The sequence below is a fragment of the Tursiops truncatus genome, chromosome X, assembly GCF_011762595.2.
Source record: "Tursiops truncatus isolate mTurTru1 chromosome X, mTurTru1.mat.Y, whole genome shotgun sequence".
Lineage (NCBI taxonomy): Eukaryota > Metazoa > Chordata > Mammalia > Artiodactyla > Delphinidae > Tursiops > Tursiops truncatus.
This window is the reverse complement of record NC_047055.1, coordinates 86554082-86577638: the sequence shown is the minus strand read 5'-3', so window position 1 is coordinate 86577638 and position 23557 is coordinate 86554082. Positions and strand designations below refer to the sequence as shown.

Sequence of the window (23557 nt, the reverse complement as noted above, 5' to 3'; positions counted from 1 at the left end):
GAGGTATCAATGAGATAACAGGGCTCATGAGAAACTACAGTTTTTAAAACAAAAGTGTGTAGAGTTAGAAAAAAAGGGAAAAGAACTCAAATCACAGGGACATCCCAGGCAGGGAGAGATGCCACTCTGTGAGTGAGGGGATATTTGAGGGTCTCTGGGGAAAGGAAGAAAGGAACTGAGATGCTACATGTGGATGGGAAACACCAGGGAAAGAAATGGAATAGGGCTGCGTTTCCAGAGGCCTTGCTCTGGTCCAGGCCTCAGTTTCCCCTTAAGTGGAATTGATACGGTCATCACGGTCTTACTGCCCAGGGGTGGGAGCTCCGGATACTCTTGCAACCCATCTTCTCACAGAGGGTGAGAGGCATGGAAATTACTTCATGGAGAAAAAATCAGGGAGTCCCTCCCTACCCCCGACAATTCACAGAATCCAAGAGTCTGAGAATCATTGGCTCCCAGAATCCACTGAACATCACTGAGTGAGGAAAGGGAGAAAAGTCTTGCCTCATTACATCTTAGGGCCTGAGAGCTCTGACCCAGAGGGGAAGGTCCCAACCAGGCCCCAGTATTAATGAATCCATCCTCACAAAGCCTAGAGAGGCTCGTTGGGACCCCAACCTTCTCATGGTCAGGGACACCATGGCCCGATGCTTCTGAGGCCCTCAGCCTTTGCGATTTTCTACTTCGAAAAGTCCCAGTTTCCAAGGATTTAGGATTCTAAATATCCACCATCATCCCTGTAGCCGACAATTTCTCAGATTTTCCATGTGCCAGATGCACCGCCGAACACTTTTCACAATTATCGTGTTCAATCCTCACCACAGCCCTTGGATTTCCATCTTGTCGTCATGGCCGTTATACAGATGGGGAAAACGGAGGCACGAAGTAGTCGGGCAACTTGCCCAATATCACAGAGCTGGAGGATAGGGGCCCTGCGTTCCATTGGTGCTGGGCTTTGAAACCGCCAGGTTTCCTTGAGCGCAACGGTCTCAGGTTTTAAATTCTAGGCTGCAATGATAGGGAGGTTCTGAGATTTGGAGATTCTTCTGGGGGCTTGAAGGTTTCAGGTTGTCCAAGACTTGGCGGCTGCATTTCCTCACCTCCGCAGGCACCCCCTCCAACCAATGGTCAACAGGGGAGACCAGCCCCCAGGGGCTTCTCCTGACAGGCTGTGGCTGAGACTCCCTGCCCTTGGCTCTCCAGTGCCCTGCATGACCCAGAGTTCTGTCATCCAATGTCCACTCCAACCCGTCTGCAAGACTGGCTTCAGGCCTGGGAAAGAGAAATTGGAAACAGATTTTTATTCACATGGTATAAACCTACTGGCCAAGACCCCCCCCCTTTACCCCTTTGCTTCTTTTCCTCCCACCATCTCCCAAATCCTCAAAAGAAGGAGAGCCTCTTTCCTCAACTCAGACTCACCTTTCTGGAAAAGCCCAGAGGGGGCTGGTGGCCTGGCTTTGTGAAGACAAGAGAAAAAAAATAGGTGAATAGAAAAAAAAAAAAACCTAAAAAAAATCAGCCAACAGCAATAAAAAAAAAAAGAACCCAACCCTCCCTACCATTAGTTCAAAACAAAACTTTCACTGGTTGAGGCTTCTGAGTTGGTGGGACATGTCTGAGACCCAAAGATGGCCTGTGTGTGCCAGGCAGGCAGGGGAGGCACCAAGTGGGGTGAGGTCTCAGGTTGAAGGCCTGCAGGGACCCTGCATACAGCAGGGGCTTAAAAGATATGGCATGTGGTTGGGAGCAAGAGAGGGGGTGAGGCGCGTGCTCATCAGGAGGGAGTCCAACTTTAGGGATGTCCCTAAGGTTAATTAATGACCCCTTGCTCCCTGTCGACTTGGTTCTGAACATTCCCTACATGTCCCATGTAACTATAAACCAGGTCAGTTCTAGAAGCCGAGGCCCCATTCCCTGCCTCAGGACCTGTTCCCTCCTGAGAGAGGGGGCTGGTTTTCTCTTTCAGGGTCCGAGGTGTGGGCTACATCCTCCCCAAACCATCTCTCCCTTACTGTCACTTGCTCCATGAGAGGAGTGCCAGAAAAGAAGGAGGAAAGCTGAGTGACGGGTGATGCTGCTGCTGCTGAGAGCCAGGACCCTTGCAGAATGAGGGCCGAGGGGTCAGGTGGGCAGAGGTCCCCATCTCCTCTCTGCACTGGACTATATCCTCTCACATGGGAGGCTTCCGGGGGAGAGTGGACAGGATTAAATAGAGAGGTTGGTGAAAGTCCCCAGAGAAGTGGGCCTTTGACAAAGACTTGAAGGAGGTGAGGAAGGGAGCCATGTAGATATCTGAGTAATTCCAGAGGAAACAGCCAGCGCAAAGGTCCTGAGGTGGGAGTGTGTCCGATTTGCTCAAGGTCTACTAAGGAGGTAAGAGTGTGGTTAGAATGGTGTGAGTGAGAGGAAGAGGAGTAGGAGGTGAGGTAAGAGAGGGGACTAGGGGGGCCGTTAAACCATGCAGGACCTTGTAGCCCATGGTCAGGACTTTGGCTTTTACTCTGAGTGAGTAGGAGGCCATGGGAGGGTTGTGAGTAGAGGAGAGATGTGAACTGTCTTAGGACTTAACAGGATCCCTCTGATTGCTGAGTGTAGAATGGACTTTAGGAGTGAGGATGGAAGCAGAGGGATCAGTGAGAGGGAGGCTACTGCAATGATGAGGGAGGCTACTGCAGTCGCTACATCATCAGCGACTGATGATGGCGTTGGCAGTGGAGGGGGTGGGGAGAGGGTATATTCGGGAAATATATCGAATGGAGAGCTGACAGGATTTGTTGAAGGATGAGAGTCTTGGGGCCACACCGGGACACAGACAACACCCTAACTCTGTGGGCAGGAAGGAGTCCCTGGACTACTTAACAGCTTGAACTTTTAGGTGAGGAAAAAAAAGTTCTATCTTGTTTAAGCCCATATTATTTTGTGGGGTTTTCCCTGTTATTTGCAACTAAACATACTGATTGGTTCCTGGCCCATAACCCCATCCTGGACACTGAGACCTGAGGAGGGGAGCCCGCCGGTGGAACTGCCTCCCTCCTAGGGATGCTGTGAGTCAGAACCCTGCATACAGCAGGTGTTCAGAAAATCCTCCCAGGATGAAGGGGGAATGTATGAATGGCCATGTTCAGTGGACACAAGCTACAATTCTGTTCCCACGGAAGGCGGGATCTCAAAGGAAGAGTGAAAGGGGAATGAAAGGAGTCCACTAGATGAGGAAGAAGGAGCAGCACTCCTGGTAGAGGGAACAGTAGGAGCAGAGACCGGGGACAGAAAGAAGGGAGGTGAGGCCACTGTGGGGTGTGGAGCTTCAGTCCCGCAAGAAAGACAGGGCTTTGATTTGTGATTACGTTAGTCAATATCTGCCAACATGCCCGACCAACTCCTGGCTGCATAGTCACGCTCAGTGTTTTCTGAGCTGGAGTTAGAAAAAGCTCATCTTCCCCGAAAACTCAACCTTTCATTTGGCCATTCATTCAACAATGGTGCCAAGTCCTGGAGAACACTGAGGGTGATAATCAGGGGCATTCTCGGCTGGTGGCACCGCTCAAGCAAAGGCTCGGAGCTGGGTTGGGCAGACCCACTAACTGCAACAGGAGAGTCCGTTTTGCTTTCTCAGATCTCACACTAGGATGCAGTCTAGGTCTTCAGGGGCTCTGGGCATTCATAGCCCTGGGGCAATAGGGAGTCACGGAGGGTTAAGGAGAAGGTAAATCCATCCATGAGAGGCATACTCTTTCTAAGGGCTGCCTGCACTCTACGGTTCAGAGGCCCGACCACTCTACAGCTCAGACGGCCTACGAACCTTCCTCTCTTCTAGCCTCCTTATTGGCTGTTCATCCCCTCCTTCACACCAGCTACAACATCCCCGTTGGCTCTGCTCTTTCCCGTCCCACCTCCGGGTCTTTCTGTCCCGATACACTTTCTAGCTTCAGCATTGGTTCATCCCGTTCTTGCACTGCCCCTTGAGGTCTCAACTGCCTTCACTCTGACTCCCCCATTGGCTATCTGCTACCTCTCTTCCTCGCTCTCGCCTTCATCACCCACCCCATTGGCTATTCCCCTCCAGTCCCGCCTCCGAGGCCGCTCACATACCGCCTCTTGGTCACCTTTTGGTCTCCGTATTGGCTAGTTCCGCCCTGGCACCGCCCCTTGAAGGCGTAGTGCACACTCACAAGACTCTCCATTGGCTCGCTGCAGCCATTATCGTCATCCCTCCTCTACGTCACCGCTGCACGGCTCCCCATTGGCTGTTCGCTGTCTCTACCTTCCGTCCCACTACCTACGCAACCCATGGATCTCCTACTGTTCCGGCCTCTCCGTTCGCTCCCTGCTGCCCTCATCGCCTGTAGCCATTCCGTTTTCCCTGCCGCTCCCACGCCGCTCCCGCTCACACTTCCCCATTAGCTGTCCTACTTCTGCTCTCTTCATCCCGGACCTCGCACCCCCCCATTCACGCATCCCCATTGATCCCCGATCATCCCGCCTCCTACACCGCCCACTCTCGGGTATCCCCATTGGCTGCGTGCTTCCCCTGCACTCGCTTCACCGTCTACGTCACGCGTGCGCGGCTCCCCATTGGCTCTCCGCTATACCTGTCGTCTCGCCGCCTACGACCCCCCCCCCCCCCCGTGAGTCGTATCCCCCTCCCCCCGGCGCTGGCCTTCCCATTGGCTGCCCGCCCCTTCAGGCCCTGCCCCCGCCGGTCCCGCTGCCGGTGCCGTCGGTGCCGCCGCCGCCGCCGCCGCCGCCGGTATGGCGCGCACGGCCCCTGTGGAGCCCCCGCTGCGGCATCCCGCGCCCCCCTCGCCGGCCGCGGGCGAGCCCCGTACCTCAGTCGAGGCAGCGGTGGCCCCGCGGAGGGTGCTGTTCGCCGACGAGGCCCTGGGGCTGCCGCTGGCGCAGCTGCGCCGCTACCGGCCGTGGGGCGGGCCCGGGGCGGGCAAGATGGCGGTGGCGGCCGGGCAAGATGGCGTCGGCGGCGGGGCTGACGAGGACGACGATGGCGAGGATGGGGATGAAGGGGAGGAGGAAGAGGAGGCTTGCCCCGAGCTCTCGCCGCTGTGCCCCGTTCCCGCTGGCGGGGGGTTTTACCTGGTGCCCACATTTTCGCTGCCGCCCGCGCCGGGCCGTCTGGAGCGCTTGGGGCGCGTCATGGTGGAGCTGGAGGCACTGCTGCCGCCTCCCGGAGCGGTCCCCGGGGGTGCCGGGGTGTGGGTGCCTGGGGGGCGCCCGCCGGTGCTGCGCGGGTTGGTCCGCGTGCTGAACCGCTCCTTTGAGAAGGCGGTGCACGTGCGGGCCTCACACGACGGCTGGGCTTCCTTCTGCGACCACCCAGCGCGCTACGTCCCGCGCAGCCCGCCGGGGGCAGGAGCGGGAGGACCAGGAGCAGGAGATCCCATCCTGGATCTGGGCCTTGGCTTGGGCCCCGGCCAGGCGCCCGCCTCCTCGCCCGACGACGGCGGCCGCACCGACCGCTTTGCCTTCCAGCTGCCCTTTGCTGAGGGTGCGGGCGATGGGGCGCGCCTGGACTTCGTGGTGCGCTATGAGACCCCCGAGGGCACTTTCTGGGCCAACAACCACGGCCGCAACTACACAGTCCTGCTCCGGATTGCACCCGCTCCCACACCCACTGATGCCGAAGGGCTGCCCCAGCAGCAGCAGCTGCAGCAGCTGGAGCCACAGCCCGAGTGCCAGGGTCCCGTGGAGGCTGAGGCCAGGCAGCTGAAGAGCTGCATGAAGCCGGTGAGGCGCAGGTAATGTCTGCCAGCGCCACCTCCGCCAACGCAGTGCTGTGTTTAGGATGGAGGACAAGCATTCCGACCCAGGAGCCCCTGAGGCCTGCTCTCCAGGACAGGGAGGAGGGCGCATTCAGTCAGTCGGTCAAAGAGTAATGGAGACCGAACATGTGCTAGGCTGTGTTTTAATTACCGGGGTTTCATTCATTTATTGAATTGCACTGTAAAGCCCTGAACAAGACAGACATCTTACCTGCCCTCAGGGAGCATACAGGCTTTTATGAGAGACAGTTTGAAAAAACCAGCAGGTGGATAAGATACAGACGAATAAGTTTAGCTGCTGAGAGGAAAGTAAAATAGAGTAAGGGGACAGTTTGGGAGGGAATAGCTGCTTTAGGTAGGGTGTTTGGGGAAGGCCTTTGAGAAAGTGAGTCCTGGATGCTGATAAGAGTTATGCACAGATATGGGGAGGGAGAGAGTTTGTAGAAAAGGGAACAAGGAGGACTTTCTGAGGAGGTACTGTGTAAACTGAGCCTTGAATGATAAAGAGGAATAGTTTTGCACACATAATGGGAGCAGAGGTGTTCTAGGGAGAGAGAACAGCAAGTGCAAAGGTCCTGAGGTGGGACTGAATCTGGTGTGAACGAAGGGTAGTGTGCTGGAGCGGAGAGAACTGCAGTGATATGGTAGTGTGGACCAAGGTCCTTACCAGTGGGAGGCAGGGAATCTGATCCCCATTTGATGCAGCAGGAAGCCAGAGTTCTAGAGGGAGAAACTGGTTGAGGAAGTGATGGCTCCTGGCTTTTCCAGTTTGGCCATGTCTGACCTTGAAGCCTGTGCAGTCTCTTTACTGTTTTGCTCTAATTTGGTCTGATATCTCCTGTGGAGTTGAGGGGCTGAGCCCCTGCTCTCACAAGAAGCAGTGGCTCTGGCAGAGGCAGAACCAGATGGGCCTGGACTGGAAGCTCTTTACCTTTGTTTTTGCTGTACCACCTGTGACCATTCAGGGCTTTGGAGAAGGAACCACTTAACCCCAGAAGCCCCTGATACAAGATCCTCCTGGGTTTTCCCTATCAAGCCATGAGTTCTTCAAGAGTAGCAGCTAGGCCTGATTTTGGGGGGAATCACCTAAGTCTAACCTGGGATAAGTAGATTCTCCAAGCACATGTGGGAAATGCATACATTTCCCTGCTCCTGGGAGGACTGGAAATGGGAATGGGAAAATGCTGTTTGGACCTTGTATATGCTTGATCAGAAGCCTCTGGCTGCAGCAAGATGTTTGTGATCCTGGAAGGGCCTTAGGCTGTGAGTGGTTCAGAAGGGTCTAGCTTGGGGCTTGTGGGCAGATGTGCCTGGGTAAGTGAGCAAGCAGACAAGTACCTACTTACCAACCTGTGTTGGTAACAGTAACCTGAGACTATCTGAGCAGGGTAGGCAGCATGGCTTTCCTTACAGGCGTAAGAGTGTGGATTCTGACATCAGTGCCTGGGTTCAAATCCCAGTCCTGTCATCTGTTAGCCTTATGATCTTGGCCAACTCATTTAACCGCACTGTGCCTCAGTACCCTCATCTGTAAAGCAGAGAGAATTATTGCAGCTACTTCACAGGAGATGAGTAAGAGCACTCAGAACCAAGCCTGGCTCTTAGTAGTGCCGTATAGGTGTCAGTATTAATGCTTAGGGAATCACAGATAGTTCCTTGGATTCCCCTCCCAAACTCTGCTCTGTCCATCACCAGCTGTGTAGCCTTGCCTCAGTTTCTTCATCTGTGAGCCTCCGTTTTCTCATCTGCTAAAGGGGAACGACAGTCAATTTGTGTGCTTGGATTGGACGCAGCAAGCATGGGCAAGGTAACTGAAGCATGGTGTTAGCTTTGAAAGATTAACAGTGGCCAACATTTACTGATCTCTGTGTTGAGAGCTTCAAGTTTGTTCTCTCCTGAGTCCCACTGTGCATGCTGTGTGGTGTAGCTGCTATGGTTATGCCCATTTAATAGAGGGGGAAACTGAGGTAGCTCAGAGAAGTGAGCCAGCTTGTTCAAGTACACTCAGCTAGTGAGTGATAGGACCAGGGAGGAGACGGTAGGGACGTTTTTTAAAAACTACTGTTCCTCTTGAAGGCCTGATAGGATTCAGGGCAAATTCTGCATTTCGCTCCAGGTGTTCCCATGTTCCTAGCATGTCTTGCTTTCCTTCTAGCTTTTTTTTTCCTTTATTGATCTTAAGTGTGAAGCTCAATAGATTTTTACATATGTATGCCCTTGTGAAACCATCACCCAGATCAAGATATCCAGCCATTCCAGTGCCCCTCGCCTTAATTTCTGTCACTTTTCCTGAGTCGTCATTCCAGCTGGCTGTCGTGGGAGCCTTGTCTGTAAGACGTGTCAGTTTGGGTAACAGAGTTTGGTCATTTTAGAGTGTGAAAGGAAGGGAACAGAGAAATCAAAAGCTTGCAGGGCCAAGGTGGGTGGGAGGGTGTTTTTCTTTTAACATACATGGGTGGTTTTAAGGAGAAATTGAAGCAGCCCGTTCAGACAATTGTTTTGGTATCTGGCCCCAGGTCTGTGGTTCCTAACATGACTTATGATATTATTTTAAGTGGGCAGATGGCTTTTCGATAGCTTCTTTATCTTGATCTCAGCTCTTGCAAAGGGGAGGTCGGTGCTCATTGCAAGATCAGCGATAAGATTTTCTTTGTAGGTCGGTGGCTTTCTTGGCGAGTACATTTCAACTTATTATTGTTTTAAAACCTGCGTGCTGCCGGTGACTTGGAGTGCTGTTGGAGAACAGCCGCTGCCTGCGACCCAGCCCTTCTGGGAGGTGGTAGAGGATCTTAGGGGATAGCCTCAGCCTGCGGGAGCCCTGTTGTAGAGGGCTTCCCATTCAGGAAGTGTTGCCTGCAGGTCCACTGTGCACCAGCACAGCCACGTCACGTGGGGACACGGGAGAAGTCTGTGCTAGCCCTCGGGATACAGCTCAGAAACTGAAATGGCTGCATTCCTCGAGTTGCTGGCCCAGGCTTTTGATAACCCTTAGGCTTAGAGCTGATCCATCAACAAGCATTTATTGAGGGCCTACCATGTGCTGGGCACAGTGCTAGGTTCAAACAGGGCCAAAGCTGCAGACTGGCGCTAACATGTCAAAGGGCCGGTGGTGGAACCGGGTGGGAGGGGCAGGGATGGAGGGTTTGTTGTACAAGACCTGGCAGAGACCCTGCGGAGTATTTGCGTGTACAGTCTCATCTAATCCTTTCAACATTCCCTGTGAGATAGATGGTTTCGATCCCTCTTTTCTGGATGAGCAAACCGAGGCTCCCAGAGTCCAAAATCCCAGGGCTGGTGTGGGGAGGAGAGCCCTCCAGGTCTGCCTTGGCTTAACACCCTTGGGAGGTGTCCTATTCCTTTTAAAAATAAAGACCAAGAAAGTTGCAGCATGGCTTTTGAGCACCCCATGACCTCTCCCCCAGTCTGGCCTCCAGGGCATCTAGTCTCACTTCATGCCATCCTCTGCCTTCTGAGCTTCTGTCACTGTGGTCTTTCCAAGGTGCTTTCCCCCTTCCTGCCTCAGGGCCTTTGTCCATGCTGTTTCCCTCATCAGGAATGTTGGTGCGGTTCCCACTGCAGTCTCATTTTGATCCTTCAGTTCTAAGAGTGCTTCCTCCTGGAAGCCTGTCCATCCCAACCACCTCAGGCCCGGGTCTTTTTATAGCAACTGACCAGCCAAGCGGGCAAGCCCTGTTAGAGAATGTCATAGAGCAGAGGAGATGAGCATTGCCACAAATCCAGGGTCATTTTCCACCCTGCCTGGCAGTCCTACTGTTTTATTCTGATCCACTCTTGTCTCGTCCCTGAGGTGACTCTTTCAAATGTTCTTTACCTTCAGACTTCCTGCTTCAAAAAAACAAGTAGAAACTATAAGAATGGAACTCCCCACAACTTGTAGCCCCCAAGCCTGCAAACTGATTTCCCTCCTTTGTGTTACAGGGGAGGAGGGAGGTCCTTTTCCTCCCTCAGGCCAGTCTCCCCATTTGTGCCCTGGGTTCCATTTTTCTGCCACTTGCTCCAGAACCTGACATAATCAGTTACCCTTTCTCTCCTGGCAGCTTTTCACTGCCCTCCTCGCTTGAGCCTCTCTATTGGCCTTTATACATGCCAGTGTCTCTGCTGTCTTAGAAATCTGTGCTTTGACCCCACCTCTGTCCCCACTGCTCCTGGCCAGCACCCAATCACCCTTCTCCCCTTCACTGTCGACCCCCCTCTAAAGAGTTGCCTACACTTGTCTTCTCCACTCACTTCTGCCTCTGCATCTGCCAGATTCCATAGGTGGTTTTTTGGAGTTCTTGAAGTGGTTGAGCACTCCTATTTAAAACACTTTCTTACCTTGCCTTGGGACCATCCTCTGCTGCTTTTCCTCTGAACTCTCTGGTTCTTCTCTTTCTCCCTACTCTTTCCTTCAGCCTCATACATACAAACTCAGTATCTCTACTTGGCTGATGTCTCAAAGATGCCTCAAACTCCCCTTGTTCGAGATTGACTCCATCACCTCCTCCATAGAGTCCTCAGCAGCCCCTCGCTCCCTGACCCCTCCATTGCTCATTTTCCTTCTAAGCATCTTAAGCCCTCCCTGACCCTGTAGTCTGGGCCAAGGCCCCTTGTTCTAGGGCATTCTTTCCTTTTCTGAAGGCCCTGACCTCAGTTTGTAGTTAGACCTTCATTAGGGGATTATCGGATGACCCTCTCTGCCCTGCTAGACTGTAAGCTCCGTGAGGGGTAGGGACATGGTCTGCTTTTGTTCACCACTGTATTCCCACAGGGCCTGCCACGGTGCCTGGCACTTAACAGGTGCTCAATAAATGTTTGTTGAAAGAATGAGTGTGAGTATCTTTTTTTGATGTCTTCCTGCACGCTAAATTGTAAGCTTCCTAGTCGGGTTTGCTCACCATTGTGTCTCCAGAGTCTGGCCCTGGGCTGATGCACAGTAAGCCCTCAATGATTTTCAGGTGTACCTGTAGCTGAATGGATGGGGACCCAACTTGCTATCTGAGTTGGCAGTTGGGAAATCAGAACAATCAAAGTCGAAACAGGATGGGCCAGGGGTCATCTTAGTTGTCTGGAGTGAGGATTTTAGTGTGAAAGTGATCCTCTTTTATTCCACGGAAAACTGATAGGGCATCATGGTCGAGGATGTGGGCCTGAGGCCACGTGTTATGAAAGCAGCACAGCCAGAATCTGAGCTGGGTGCTCCTGCTCTGGTGCCCCAGTTCTCAACTGCTGTGCCGGGCTGGGTGATGTGTCTTACCAGCTGGGCAATGCTGGGCAAGTTGCTTTCCTCTTCAGAGCCTCAGTTTCTCTCAGTGGGAATTTGGAGTGGAGTACTGTTTGTTAAGCACTTTAAAGGAGACTTTCAAATATTTCCTCAATCTGCCTAACAGCTCTCTGAGGTAAGTATTACTATTATACCCTCTTCACAGATGAGGAAACGGAGGCACAGAGAGGTTAAGTAACTTGCTCCAGGTCACACAGCTGGTAGGTGGCAGAGCTGGGGTTATTCAAAACTACATGTCATGACCCTTTATTAAGATGTGAAATAAATTTACTGGATTCCAACAAACATTAAAAAAATAGCATAGAAAATAATGAGTGCATCACAACATGTAGTAAAGGTAAGTTATCTCATTCAAAGAACAACTGGTTTTCAGAGATATGTATATATGGGTGTGTGCTGGGTTATGATGTAAAACGTATTTCTTACCGTGGGTCACGGCCAAATGAATGAAGTCATTGCTGTAGCAGAAGCTCATAGCACAACAAACTGCTCAGCTTCCTCCCTCTGCCCTACTGGATTGTCCATAAGTCCCAGAACTGACACTGACACAGACTAGCTGGGGAAGACAGAGCAGTACCCCACATAACTTGGTGGCTTTCACAGCCTCCTTCAAACCCTGTTGTTTTTAGAAAGCAGATGGCTCAGGGTAACTGGGATTCCAAGTATCTCGGGCAGATTTCCGAAGCCACCTGTCCCCTCGGAGAGTCAGCGTTATCTTCAGGCTGACTGCATGGGAGCTGGGGTCTGCTGAGTTTCCCTTTGGGTTTCAGTGCATGACCCACTTTGGGCTGGCCAGGTTCTTTGAAAACACGAGTGTTGGGGGTGCTCTCAGAGGATTTGGGTGGTGGTGGCAGTGATGTGACTGCTCTGAAAGTCTGCTTTGCTCTTCTCCACAGAGGTTGTCAGCCCTCACTTGCTCACTCACTCTCTGACTGTGGCGATTGACTTTTTTGTTCTGTCTTGGCTGGCCTAGGCTGGGGCCCACAGCACCTCTTTCTGAAATCTCACACCCTGGTCTCCCTGGGTGCCTTCTGAGGTCAGGCCATTGAGTCTCCTGATGGCAGGAAGACTTTTCACACCCAGGAGACAGGCATGCAGGCCTGACACGGCCCATCCTAGACTACACTGTCTTGACTAGTTCTCGCGAGAGCACCCAGAGGATGAGTGCCCAAGATGCCCCCTGGTCTGTGCTCCAGTTCGTGACTGCCCACTGCCCTTGAGGCAATACCACGTGGTGTGTGTGGGGTTGGTGCCAAAAGCAAGTTTCCTTCTCGAAAATTAGCAAGCATACGGGAGGTACAGTTTTGTTCTTAATCTCCCTCCCCATTTTTCTAAGAACCCCTCTTCTCTGTTACTGATTAGTGAGTCAGTATACATTTGTACTCCATTTCTATCACTATCCTCCTTTTGATTAAAGTCATAGCTGCCTCCGAATATTTACTGTGAAAGACAGTTCAAGGATATTTAGTGTTTTTTTTTTAAGCCCACAGTTTCACACACTGTCTTCAAAATGGAACCCTCTTTGGATGTTATCAGTGTGGTGTGTAGTTAGTAGTTAGTAGGTGTAGATACTGTTCCTTGAGCCTCAGTTTCTGCATTTGGGAACAGTTTCTGCAAAGGGAAGGGTGTTGCTTTGAAGGAGAGATGTGAGGGTTTTCAAATGACTTGGTGTATCAATGAAAAGGGCCCACGGTGGAGGAGGTGAACAATAGATGCTGTGCCTCCTGCTTTCATCTCTCTGACTTTGGAAGTAGGGAGAGTGACCTGTGTACTTCTGCTGACTTCGTGGATTTGGGGATTGGCTGAATTACTTGACGTGATTTTTGGATGTTCCCCCTCTTCTCACCCTCCCCGGCTTTGGAAGAGATGTTCTGGGGGCTGAAGGATTTGTTTTGTATTTGTTTTTCTTCTCTCTCTTTTTCCTTCAAATGGACCATGAAGTTCTTTTCCTGCTGGTTGGCTGCATCCTGAGTTCCCCTCTCTTCTCTCTCATGTACATCTAGGACTCTGGAGTGGCTTTTAGAAGCCTGGTTATCATGCACCTGCACTGGGCCAGATGGCAGGGGAAGGCTTGCCTAGCCCTGCCCTGGGAGGAGGGCTGCCTCTCTGTTTGTTTGCGGGTCTTGAGGATGCTTGCTTTAGAAGACCCTAGGAAGATGACATTTTCTCTAATGAAGGACTACACCAGCAAAAGAAGTCAGCAGAAATTGTGTTGGGCCACAAATCCAAAGACCTGGATTTTTGACCTACTAAGGGGAGTGGTGCAGAGCCAAGCCAATTTGCTCCGAATCCCCCTTTCTCATCCGTGAAGTGCAGGAATTGATGGCTGGGCTCCTGGAGTCACCTACTTCATGCCCTGTAGTCTTCTGACTCAAATACCTCTGGTGTGATGTGTGAGCCCTAGTCTGTGAAGAAAACCAGATGGTCCCTTCCAGATCTTCCAGACTCTAGATCCATGTACATGGTTCAAGCTTCCTCCCCAAGGGTGCTAATAAAAACCAGTTCTTGCAGCTATTTCTGTGTCTGGTGGTCTCCTAGCCACATGTCCCCTGAAGGCAGGGAAACTGGGAATGAGAGTGTGGGCAAAAGGCAGATCAAAAGCAAAGCTTGAATGAAGGTGGAGGGAGGGATCTTGTCTATTATTGCTGCCTCTTTCTATCTGCCCTGGAAAGGATTGGAGATGAGGCTGTGGTAAGACCCCAGCCTCCCTCATCCAAGAAGCAGCCGTTTGTTGGTTGAGAGCACAGACTTAGAAGCTGAATGACCTGGGTTTCGATCTTTGCTGCATGACCTTGAGCCATTTACTTGGCTTCTGTTTCACCATCTGTAAGATGAGGATAATAAAACTGCCTACTTCAAAAATGTAAAAGTACCTATCTCATAGGGTTCTCATGAGAATTAAATGAATATATGTGAAGCTATGCTATGAAGTACCATAGTAAGCACTATATTCAGGTCAGCTAGTGATATTCTGTTTCTGTAGGTAATTGTGAAGGGAACTGATTATGTGTTTTCAAAAAAGTTGCAACCACTTACCGAAATGTCAACATCATCCTGTTACTTCTGAGGAAGAAAAAAGGTTTGAGTTATTACCTCAGCTCTTTTCAGGTCTCCGCATGTGTTTTAGTTAATGGTTCCCTCATTTGCCTTAATTTGTAAGCAGTTGATACTCATTGGTGAGAATGAGAACAGCGATTTCTCCATGATCCTCATACCCTCACCCCTGGCAGGGACTGACTGAAATACCCTTGGTTTCCACCACTCAGACCTTGGGTCTGACTTGCCTGGCAAATGAGGAAAAAGACCAACAAATATCTATGCTTGATTCAGCCCCTGCTCTGTGCCAGGCCCTGGTGTCTGGCTTGATGTCCTCATTTCCCTCGACTGCCCTGTGCTTGGTGTACACATGCTGGCTCCCCTGTGCTCCGTTTTAAGGTGAGGAGGGTGAGGTTCAGGGAGGTTAAGTGCCCTGCCAGGCTGATATGGCGATGGGTGGAGGGTTGGCGGAGGGACCTAGGCCTCTGTGATCTCAGGTTACTGCCTTTTCTGCTGACCTCCTTCCCATTCTCCAGTTGCTTCCTTCCTTCCCTTTGCTGTTTCCTGTGCCCCACAGTCCTTGCTTGCCCTTTCTTGGAAAAGATGGTTTCCTCCACAGCCAGAAGTATACTCTAAAGAAATGATCCAAAATGTTCATTAAGCTATGCCCAATGATGTCTGCCAAAGTCTGCTTTGTGGGAGCAAGATGAAGGAAACAACCTAGCTGCCTAGTAGGAAGGGAATGGCTACGTACATTAAGGTCAACCCATGTGATGGGGGTAGTAGCAGCCATTTCAAATGTTTACAAAAGTATGTAATGCTGCTTCTTACTGTTAAATGGACAAAGCCAGCTGCAAAATTATGCCCGCAGAATCTAAACGATTCACAGAATGTGTGGAATGAAATTTTCCAAAATGGTAACGATGGTTGCCTCTGGCTGATGTGTGACTTTTCTCCTGCTTCCTTACGCTTTCCTGTATTTCGTCAATTTTCTACAGTGAGTGTGTAGGACTTTATGACCAGAGGATAGAAAGAGGCAGCAGAAGAGAAAACAGCAGCTGTCAGGTGAGGGTGGGCCAGCAGAGAGGCTCAGAAGGTGCCGGTAGGTGGCAGAACCGGCCTTTCAGGGCATCAGATCCATGCATTCTCTCCTCCGCCCCACAGGCCTAACGAGGAGGAGCTGAGGATGAAGAGTGCAGACGATAATACCCCTGCTGTGGGTAAGCAATTGGCAGGCTGGGGACTTTTAGCTTATATTTACCATTTCTTTCTTCCTCCCCTTTTCTTTCTCCACAAATTAAGAGGCATCTTCTGCCTTAGACTGTCACAGAAAGCTTCAGAGGCAAATCTGCCAGTTGGCTAGAAGAGTATATTTTCTTAACCAAACCAGGCTTGTTTATACCCTTGCCTGGCCCCGACGCTGTCCTCTTCTTTCCAGCAGAGCGTCCTGATGTCCAGGAGTCAGTGGGTCCCTTGGTGGCCCCCACGCCTCTCCGTCCGTGGCCCCAGATGACACTTCAGGTAAGCAGGCCTGGCAGCCTCTGGATGGACAGCCCGATGGGAGGCTGGGTGGTGGGGCTGACTTGCTCTGGGTCTCCCCTAGGTTGGGGGGTGGCCCCCCAAATCAGAACTTGGTGGCAGAAGGGTAGAATGCAGTTATTTGCCTGGGCTTATAGAAATGTCATTTGTTAGTTTAGCAAATATTTATTGAGTGCTTGCTCTGTGCCAAAGACTGTTAGGGACACTGGTAATACAGTAATGACCCAAACACTGTCTCTTCATGGGGCTCACTTACATTTTAGTGGAGTGAGACATAATAAAACAAAATAGCAGTTAAAATATATGGTATTTTAGATGATGATGAGTGCTAAGGAAAAAGGAAATAAAGGGATAAGGAGAGAGAGAGAGTGTATGTGTGTGTGGGGGGGGGTGTTGGGGGAGGGAAGACGTTTGCAACTTCAGATTGGGTGGCCAGGGAAGGCCTTGGTGGTCAGTGAGATTTGAGAGAAGATCTGAAGAAAGTGGAATAGTGAGGCATGTGGATAACTAAGGTAAGGGAAGAACATCTCAGGCAAGTGCAAAGTCCTCAAGGTGGGGCCGTGGCTAGTATGTGTGAGGAACAGTGAGGAGGAGGCCGTGCAGCGGAGCAGAGTGAGTGAGGGGGAGCGGCAGGAGGTGAGGTGGGAGAAGTGGAGGCACAGATCACATGGGGCCTCACGGGCCATGGAGAGGACTCTGGCTTTTACTCTGAATGACAGGGGAGCCGCAGGAGGGTCTTGAGCAGAGGAGGTCCATGATCTGACTTAGGATTTAACAGGCTTCCTCTGGCTGCTGTGAGGAAAATGGACTGCAGGGTTGAGGGTGGAAGCTGGGGGACCCTGAGGAGGAGGCCACTGCAGTGGTCCAGGTGAGCGATGCTGGTGCTGGCAGGGAGATAGAGAGATTCTAGAGATGTAAGTGTGTGTGTGTGTGTGTGTGTGTGTGTGTGTGTGTGTTAACTTTTTATTACAAAGATTTTCAAACGTATAACAGTAAAGAAACTGGGAATTCCCTGTCAGTCCAGTGGTTAAGACTCCGTGCTTCCACTGTACAGGGCATGGGTTTGATCCCTGGTCGGGGAACTAAGATCCCACATGCCATGCGAGTGGCCAAAAAAAAAATAATAATAAATAATAAAAGTAAAGAAACCAGTATAATGAATCCACATATACTCATCACCCAGCTTCAACAAATTTCAACACGTCCATTCCTACATTTCTCTATACCCCAGCCCCTCCTCTCACCTTCCCTATGGAATTATTTTGGAAAAAATCCAGACTTTATGTCATCCTTGAATACTTTGGTTTGTATTTCAGAAAATTAAGCACTCTTTACAAAAACCCCACAATGCCACGTTACCCCTCAGAAAATTAACAATAATTCCTTAGGATCATCAAATATTTGGTCAGTGTTCAAATTTCCTTGTCTCATAGGTGTTTTAGGGTCCAAACAAGGTCAATACATTGTATTTGGTTGATGGGTCTTTTTAGATTTTTAAATCTGTCTCAATTTTCTTGCAATTTGTTTGTTGAAGAAGCCTTGTTTGTCCTATAGAGTTTCCCACAGTCTGGATTTGGCTGATTGCATCCACGTGGAAACACATTTCTACTCCACTTTTATTAATTTATTCTATTTAATTAATTTCATCTAGTATTAAATTTAATTACTATTACTTTTATTAAATATAACCTGTTATTATTAAATTAATTTAAATAGAATTGATTCTACTTAATTCTATTTATTAGCTGGAATTCTTCTCTAAAGAAAAACTTTCTCACATCAACTATTTGGCTACCTTGAACATATATGCCCTGAGGGTATATAGTTTGTATAGAAAAAGCTGGATAAATACTTAAAAACTTCCCTTTTATTTACCAGTTTTCAGAAGAAATGAACTTCTCCAAAGGTGACCAATTAAGGGTTTTAAGTTTTGGGGTGGCATTAATAACTCATAAATTTTAAACATATTTGATGAGTTTCAACCCATTGCACCTATTTATTTATTTTGACACTTAAATTGAATTGTCTCTGGCCAGTGGGAGCTTATTTTCATTGGCTTTAGAGTTCTTTTTTTTTTTTTTGTGGTACGCGGACCTCTCACTGTTGTGGCCTCTCCCGTTGCGGAGCACAGGCTCCGGACGCGCAGGCTCAGCGGCCATGGCTCACGGGCCCAGCTGCTCCGCGGCATGTGGGATCTTCCCGGACCGGGGCACGAACCCGTGTCCCCTGCATCGGCAGGCGGACTCTCAACCACTGCGCCACCAGGGAAGCCCTCTAGAGTTCTTTTGATACATCCCCAACATTCTTTGAGCACTTTCTCACATTCTTGTATGTCAATATGTCCCAGCCTCATCTTGTACTTTCCCTGCCCCGAACCTGGGAACAGTCAGTTATTTCAGAAGCCCTGATTCCTTTCAGTGGAGAATGGTATTTAGAAACCAAGATCTGGGTGCTAGATGTGCTTGTTGCTACTAGACTGGTCATTGTTTCTAGGCCTTGTCAAAAGACAGAGCTAGGAAATACATTTTGTTTAAAAGAGAAAATACATGAATTCATATGGATATTCTGGATATGTTTTGGAGGTCAACCAACAGTAGTTACTGATAGTCATTCACCAGATATTGGTGCCCACTGAATTTCTCAGCTTTATGATCTACAGGAAGCCCCCTTTTATTCCACCTAATTTTGTTATTTTAATGTAGACGTAGTCTTTGGAGTTAAGAAAATTATAGTTCTTTATGGAGTTTTCACTTGGAAACACCTGTGGGGCTGGATGTGCGCTGTCACCAGTTCTCACTGTCTCTGCTTGTCCCATCCCTTCCTCTTCTTCATTCCCTTCCCTTTCTCTCCCCTCCCTCCCCCCTCCCCTATGGCTCCAGGTTTCTGAAGTTACAGTGACTGGCAAACCCCCAGAGGAAGGTGATGTTCCCAGAAGCAGTCCACCTGTGGCTTTCACAGAGGTCCCCCAGGCACCGGCCATCGGGATTCCCCTCTCTTCCTCCCTCTGTGGCCTGGGTGGCTCTCCCAGGGACCAGGCCTCGGGGCCCGATGCAAGTGAGGGGGCAGCTGGGCCTTTCCTGGAACCCAGCCAGCGACAGGTGGAGGCTACGTGGGAAGTATCCAGAGAGAATGGAAGGGGCCGAAAGGACCCCATAGTGGGAGCTATCATGGATGAGACCCCTGGGGGTCTGGAGGTCGTGAGTGGGTTGGAGGAGCTGCTTGGCGAGGACACCATTGACCAGGAGCTGGAGCAGCTCTACCTGTCCCACCTGAGCCGCCTGCGGGCTGCCGTGGCTGCTGGTGGGACAGGAGGTAGTGGGGAGGGCCCCACAGATGGGGGGGTATCTCCCAGCCATCCCCTGGGCGTACTCACGGACCGCGACCTGATCTTGAAGTGGCCTGGCCCCGAGCGGGCCCTGAACAGTGCCCTGGCTGAGGAGATCACGCTGCACTATGCCAGGCTGGGGCGTGGTGTGGAGCTCATCAAGGACACCGAGGACCCTGATGAGGAGGGAGAGGGGGAAGAGGGGCTCCCCATCATACCCTCCAGCCCAGAAGGGGACACCCCCAAGGAATCGCCTCCGGAAATCCTCTCTGGGGCCCATCCTGTGGTAGCCACTATGGGAGATGTGTGGCTCCCGTGGGCAGAAGGCTCAGGATGTAACAGCCCTGTGGTTCTGAGTATGGAGGGTCAGTTCACTGGGGCTCCAGAGAAGGGGATGGGCAAGGACGCTGACTCTTTGCATGTGAATAGGGTGATAGCTGGGGTGACTGGGTCACCAGGGGGGACAGAAGTCCAGATGGAGTTTACCACTGAGTTGGCAGACAGATCGGTTTCTATATTCGGCAAGGAGCCAGCTGCTCCAGTCCTGCAAGGGCAAGATCTCCCCCTCCTTGGTTCCTTGGGGGCTGAAGTCTGTCCTTCCAGCCTGGCCAGGCCCCATGTGAGCTCCCAGGATGAAGAGGGTTCAGGCCCAAGCCTTGAGCCCCCAAAGAGGTCTCCAACCCTAGCAGCCCCTGCAGAGAGTGTGTGTGTATTGCCTCCCCAGCTCTGGGGGCCCTTGACCCAGACTCTGGGGGTCCTGGCTGGGCTGGTGGTGGTCCCTGTGGCTCTGAACAGTGGTATGTCCCTCCTGGTGCTTGCGCTGTGCCTCTCTCTGGCCTGGTTCTCGTAGGAGCTGCTTGTGAGATCAGCAATAACAGGCTTCCCCCTCTCTGGGGAGGGGTAGCCCCTCCCCCCAGAGGGTTCAGATGGGATGTGTGGCCTGTACAGCGAAGGGTCCTTTGCTTCTGAGAATGCTTGACTGGAGAGAGGCCTTCCTGTCCCTTAGCTCTCCAGTCAGCGTGGGGCTCCCTGCGGTGATACCAGTGGAGAGAAACAGCATGGGTGGATGGTGTGAGTGAGAACTTTCAGAATGGAACTGGGCATGTCCTCCCTTCCCATCCCGCCCCCCCCCAAGCCTGTATTTATTTTTGTATAATTCTCTGGATGAGGGAGAGTGGTCATGAGCTGGTCTTGGGGCACAATTACCCAGAGATATATTTATTAACAGCCAACCTGTGCAACCTGCTGGAGCTTTATTTTTAATTTAATTTATATAGAGTACCTATTATTATATGCCACAATACAGCTCTATGAGAAACGATGTGTCTTGTTGTGCAATGTTCTCCTGTTCGGGTCTGAATGTGCAGGGTGGTCACGTTCTGTGGGAGGACCATGGTGGGGAGTGGGTAGGGGTGGGTGGGATGTGGTCATTGCCTGCTGCTGCTGCTTCAATATGTCCTTGAGGATCTGTGTCACCTCATCTTATGGTACTAATCCATGTGGTCTGGTGGTCTTTGGGGGGCAGGTCCTTTGGTCTTTTTCACATTCTGCCAGGGAGGGAGGAAGAATGGTGGCCACATGAGTGTTTGGTGTCACATACATGACTGCATGACATGTGGTCAGCTGTGGTTGAGGGGATATTTGTTGTGGATCAGCCACAAGGTTTTGAGGTTAGTGGAAAAAAACCCCCAAAACACAGCCTTTGACACTAGCAGGGAGAGCCCTCTGCCCTCAAGATTGAGGAGGCCTCAGAAAGGACAGAGGACTTAATGTGCTGTGAAAAATTCATTTCAGAGTTGCTGTCCACAGACATTGCATTCTAACTCAAAACTGGAAACCCAGAAGCTTTGAAAGAAAGGCTAGATGTATATACTGCATGCAAATAAAAAACTCTGCATAGCAAAATAAAACACCATATATTTGTTTGCTTCCTTTCACAGCAAAACTTTATACCAGCTTTCTTCAGTCCTTCTCCCCCAGGGCTCCAGTGCTTTTCCTTAACCACAATTGTATTTTTTGCCCAACCACTTCAGCAAAAGTGCTGAAGTCACTGATGATATTCACATTGTTCTATCAACAGTCAAGTCTCAGACCTCGTCTTACTTGACCTATTGGCAGCCTTTGACACAGTTAACCATCTCCTCAGCCTTGAAATCCTTTCTTCACTTGGTTTCCAGGATACCATACTCTCGTAGTTTTCCTCTTTCCTCACTGGCCACTCTTCTAGAACACTACCTGGCACATAGTAAGTTTTCAATAAATACCTATTGAATGAAATAAAAGAACAAACAAACGTATGTGGGAAAATATAGAGACATGGCTAGAGAACTTAGTTAGTCATTCAGTGGTTACAGCTCACTTTAGTTCCACAAGTGTTGACGTCTGCTCTGCTCTGAGGACACAGAGGAAGGAGCCCACGGTCTAGTGGGGGAGACAGACGCAGAGAAAGAATTTCAGTGCAGTGTGGTTAGTACATTAGCAGTGATGGATCCAGTGAGCTGCGGGGACCCTGGGACAGATGCTTAGTCCACTGTGGGAACTCTGGAAGCCTTCTTGGAGGATGTGGTACCTGAACTGCATTTTAAAAAACAAGAAGCGGGAATTCCCTGGTGGTCCAGTGGTTAGGACCTGGTGCTTTCACTGCCAGGGACCGGGTTAGATCCCTGGTCAGGGAACTAAGATCCTGCAAGCCACGTGGTGCACAAACAAGCAAACCAACTCCCCCCACCCTCACCCACAACAACAAAAACACCACACAAAGCAAGAAGGAATCCACTAGGTGATGAAGGGGAAGAGAAGGCAGTCCAGTAAGAAGGAATAGCATTGCAGAGGTCTGGAAGTGGAAAACAGCTAGTGAAAACAAATTCAACACACCCATTATTTCACCTTTCAATGAGCATATTCTGACTTTGTCAAATATCAAAGTCCAGACATGTGTCTGTGGCCCTCCACTGATGTGACAATTTGCTCAATGTCCAAAAAAGCAACTTTATGCCAATTGGGTTGAAAATTAGGTAAAATGGACAAATCACTACAGACATATAACTTGCCAAAACTGTCTCCAGATGGCTTCACTGGTGAAATACTCCAGGAATAAGAATTATTATTTATAATAATTATTTATAATAATAATAATTCCAATTTTATAGAACCAATTCCAGAGTGTAGAAAAAGAGGGAGCATTCCTAATTCAATTTATGGGGCTGCTATAACCTTGATACTAAAACCTGATAAGTAAGAAAAGAATATTACAGAACAATCTCCAGAAGATAGATGTAACTATTTTAAGCTAAATGATAACTGCCTGTCTTAGTCTGTTCAGGCTACTATAACAAAATAGTGTAGACTAGGTGGCTAATAAACAACAAACATCTATTTCTCACAGTTACGGAGGCTGGGAAGTCTAAGATCAAGGTGCCGGCAGATTTGCTGTCTGGTGAGGACCAACTTCCTGGTTCCTAGACGGCTGTCTTCTCGCTGTGTCCTCACATAGTGAAGGGGCAAGGTTGCTCTCTAGGGTCTCTTTTATAAGGGCACGAATGCCATTCATGAGGGCTCCACTCTCATGACCTAGTCACCTCCCAAAGACCCTACCTTCTAATACCGTCACACTGGGGATTAGGTTTCAACATATGAATTTTGAGGGGACACAAACATTCACTCTATAGCACTGCCTAAATCCAATATATTAAAAAAGAATAATATGATCAAGTTAGATTTATTGTAAACCTGTGATGTGGTTTAGCACTTGAACTCAATCAGCATAATTTGCCTCATTAGCAGATTAAAGGAGAAAAACCACAATCATCTTAATAAATGTAGAGAAAGGGTTAGATAAAATTCGACATCTATTCATGATTTTAAAAATCTTAGCAAATTAGTTGAATAAATTTTCTTAAAGGGTATCTACAAAGATTTACAGTAAATGACAGAAGTGAAATGTTAAGAGCTTTGACATTTGGAACGTGGCAAAGATGCCTGCTATCACCATTTCTGCTCAGCATTGTACTGGAGGGTCTAGCAGGCACAGTAAGACAAGGAAGAGAAATAAAATGTTTAAAAATTGGAAATGAAGAACAGAATTGTCATTATTTGTAGATGATACCACCGTATATTTAGAAAATCCAAAATAGTGCATGGATAAATTATTAGAATTTTTAAGAATTTAAGAAGATTTCTGATACAAAATCCATATTTAAAAATCTATTGCTTTTAGGGACTTCACTGGTGGCGCAGTGGTTAAGAATCCGCCTGCCAATGCAGGGGATACGGGTTCAAGCCCTGGTCTAGGAAGATACTACATGCCGCAGAGCAAATAAGCCCGCGGGCCACAACTACTGAGCCCATGCACCACAACTACTGAAGCCTGCGTGCCTAAAGCCTGTGCTCCACAACAAGAGAAGCCACTGCAATGAGAAGCCCGGGCACCACAATGAAGAGGTGCCCCTGCTCACCGCAACTAGAGAAAGCCCGTGCACAGCAATGAAGACCCAATGCAGCCAAAAATAAATAAATAAATAAATTTTAAAAAATGCCTTTAAAAAAATCTATTGCTTTTATATGCTAACAACAAACTAAGAAAATTTTAATAAAGATACC

The 23557-nt window shown here is 49.7% G+C and overlaps 1 protein-coding gene across 2 annotated transcripts; it reads left to right on the top strand.

The window, feature by feature from the left end:
• The first annotated feature begins 4532 nt into the window (after positions 1 to 4532).
• On the top strand, positions 4533 to 20279 carry PPP1R3F (protein phosphatase 1 regulatory subunit 3F). Of its 2 annotated transcripts, none has more exons than XM_019943638.3 (4): positions 4533 to 5753; positions 15259 to 15314; positions 15536 to 15615; positions 18513 to 20279. In XM_019943638.3, exons 1-4 carry the CDS (start codon positions 4753 to 4755, stop codon positions 19806 to 19808), a joined length of 2433 nt encoding a protein of 810 aa, XP_019799197.1. In that variant the 5' UTR covers positions 4533 to 4752; the 3' UTR covers positions 19809 to 20279. The 2 variants fall into 2 exon arrangements, with proteins under 2 accessions (XP_019799197.1, XP_019799196.1); XM_019943637.3 differs by having other exon boundaries at positions 15533 to 15615.
• Positions 20280 to 23557: the final 3278 nt, after the last annotated feature.